At 48.2% G+C, this 2,653-nt stretch overlaps 1 protein-coding gene across 7 annotated transcripts in view; it reads left to right on the forward strand.

Annotated features, from left to right (window-relative positions):
- Positions 1-2,653, forward strand: part of STYXL1 (serine/threonine/tyrosine interacting-like 1) — a 63,659-nt gene that overhangs the window by 18,717 nt on the left and 42,289 nt on the right. For 4 of the 7 annotated variants that reach the window (XM_011930210.1, XM_011930197.1, XM_011930219.1 and 1 more), the window contains exons 2-3: positions 321-424; positions 2,040-2,101. In XM_011930210.1, the coding sequence (XP_011785600.1) occupies positions 322-424; positions 2,040-2,101 (165 nt within the window). In that variant the 5' untranslated portion in view covers position 321. Of the gene's footprint in view, positions 1-317; positions 425-2,039; positions 2,102-2,653 lie in introns of all 7 variants that reach the window. The other 3 variants (XM_011930191.1, XM_011930183.1, XM_011930204.1) reach the window with 1 other exon arrangement.

Consider the following 2,653-nt stretch of genomic DNA (forward strand, 5'->3'; position numbering starts at 1 on the left):
GGGGTTTCACCATGTTGGCCAGGCTGGTCTCAAACTCCTGACCTCAGGTGATCCACCCGCCTCGGCCTCCCAAAGTGCTGGGATTATAGGTGTGAGCCACCACACCTGGCTAGACATGTTGTATTTAAGATTTTATTCTCCTCTGCACACTATATTTCACTATACAGTTTTGAAGCCTTCCTGATCACTTACATGATTACTGTCATCTTTGTTTGAAGGTATGTTAAGAAAGAGCTTAATTCAATATATTACTTTGTGGCCATGCATCTAAAATAGAAAGAGGTGTGTTACACTTATGTGTTACTGATTCTTCCCAGCAGGATGCCTGGTTTGCTTTTGTGTGAACCGACAGAGCTTTACAACATCCTGAATCAGGCCACAAAACTCTCCAGATTAACTGAACCCAACTATCTCTGTTTATTTGGTAAGTACTTGGAAAAAAGTGAAGGAGGTCGAACACAGTGTCCTTCAAACATTATCTTTGATGAGTTAACAAACTTCTGGGAGAGGGTATGAATGACTTTAGAACAGGGGTCCCTCGGCCAGGTGTGGTGGCACACGCCTGTAATCCCAGTACTTTGGAAGGCCAAGGTGGGTGAATCACTTGAGGCCAGGAGTTCAAGACCAGCCGGGCCAAAAGGGCAAAACCCCATCTCTACTAAAAATACAAAAAAAATTAGTGGTGGTGCGCGCCTGTAATCCCAGCTACTCGGGAGGCTGAGGCATGAGATTTGCTGGAACCCGGGAGGCAGAGGTTGGAGTGAGCCAAGGTTGTGCCACTGCGTTCCAGCCTGGGTGACAGAGTGAGACCCTGTCTCAAAAAAGAAAAAAAAAAAAAAACTTCATCCGTATTTACAGCCACTCCCCATGGCTCGCATTACCACCTGAGCTCCACTTGCTGCTGTCAGATCAGCAGCAGCATTAGATTCTCATAGGAGCACAAACCCTTCTGTGAACTGTGCATGCGAGGGATCTAAGTTGCTCTCTCCTTATGAGAATCTAACGTCTGATGATCTGTCACTGTCTCCCGTCACCCCCAGATGGGACTGTCTAGTTGCAGGAAAACAAGCTTAGGACTCCCACTGATCCTACATGGTGGTAGAATTACTTTATTATATATTACAATGTAATAATAATAGAAATAAATTGCACAAAAAATGTAATGCGCTCGAGTCATCCCCAGACCATCCCCACCTGCCTGCCCACTGCCGTGTTCCGTGGAAAAATTGTCTTCCATGAAACCAGTCCCTGGTGCCAAAAAGATTGGGGATTGCTGCTTTAGAGAGCTGATAAGAGGCCAGGTGTGGTGGCTTGTACCTGTAATCCCAGCGTTTTGGGAGACCCAGGTGGGCGGATCAGTTGAGGTCAGGAGTTCAAGACCAGCCTGGCCAACATGGTGAAACCCTGACTCTACTAAAAATACAAAAATTAGCCGGGTGTGGTGGCACGCGCCTGTGGTGCCAGTTACTGGGAAGGCTGAGGCAGGAAAATCGCTTGAACCCGGGAGACGGAGATTGCAGTGAGCCGAGATCATGCCACTGCATTCCAGCTTAGATGGGGATTTAGCGTGAGCTCACTTCAAATTTGATTTCTTCCTTCCCCTTCCCTTAGTTATTTATTTATGAAACAGAATCTTGCTCTGTCACCGAGGCTGGAATGTAGTGGTGCAAACTTGGCTCACTGCAACCTCCGCCTCCTAGATTTAAATGATTCTCCTCCTCCAGCCTCCTGAGTAGCTGGGACTATAGACGCTGCCACCACACCTGGCTAATTTTTGTATTTTTAGTGGAGGTGGGATTTTGCCATGTTGGCCAGGCTGGTCTTGAGCTCCTGGCCTCAAGTGATCCACCCGCCTTGGCCTCCCAAAGTGATGGGATTATAGGTGCGAGCCACCACACCTGGCCCCACATCTCAAGTTTTAAACTGACAATGACTGTCCTTTAACTGCCTAACAGACGTTGATGATGACATAAGTCCTCTAAGTAGTTTGGTAGTATGTTCCTTTGCAAATTCAGTTCTTAAATACTTTTCCTTTCCAGATGTACGTTCCAAATGGGAGTATGACGAAAGCCATGTGATCACGGCCCTTCGAGTAAAGAAGGTACACGGGCAGTGTTGGAGTCTGGGCAGGCTGGCCACCTTGGGGTGGGGAAGAGTGGGAGGTTCCACCCTCAATCCAGGGGGTAGCAGAGGCAGGACTGTTTTCAATGCATTCACCGTGGTGGTCTTCCACACCTCTCACTCTCACACATTTTCTCAGCTGTCCTCCCATCCCCCAAGAATGGTTAACAACTCCCTTAGACAAATATTGATTTCTTTCTTCTTCTTTTTTTTTTTTGAGACAGGGTCTCGCTCTGTCATCCAGGCTGGAGTGCAATGGTACAATCATAGTTCACTGCAGCCTTAAACTCCGGGGGTTGGCTGGGCGCGGTGGCTCATGCCTGCAGTCCCAGCACTTTGTGAGGTTGAGGTGGGTGGATCACCTGAGGGTCAGGAGTTTGAAACCAGACTGGCCAACATGGTGAAACCCCATCTCTATTAAAAGTACAAAAATTAGCCGGGTGTGGTGGCTCACACCTGTAGTCCCAGCTACTCGGGAGGCTGAGGCATGAGAATCGCTTGAACCTGGGAGGCAGAGGTTGCAGTGAGCTGA

The sequence above is a fragment of the Colobus angolensis genome, unplaced genomic scaffold, assembly GCF_000951035.1.
Source record: "Colobus angolensis palliatus isolate OR3802 unplaced genomic scaffold, Cang.pa_1.0 Scaffold120, whole genome shotgun sequence".
Classification (NCBI taxonomy): Eukaryota; Metazoa; Chordata; class Mammalia; order Primates; family Cercopithecidae; genus Colobus; species Colobus angolensis.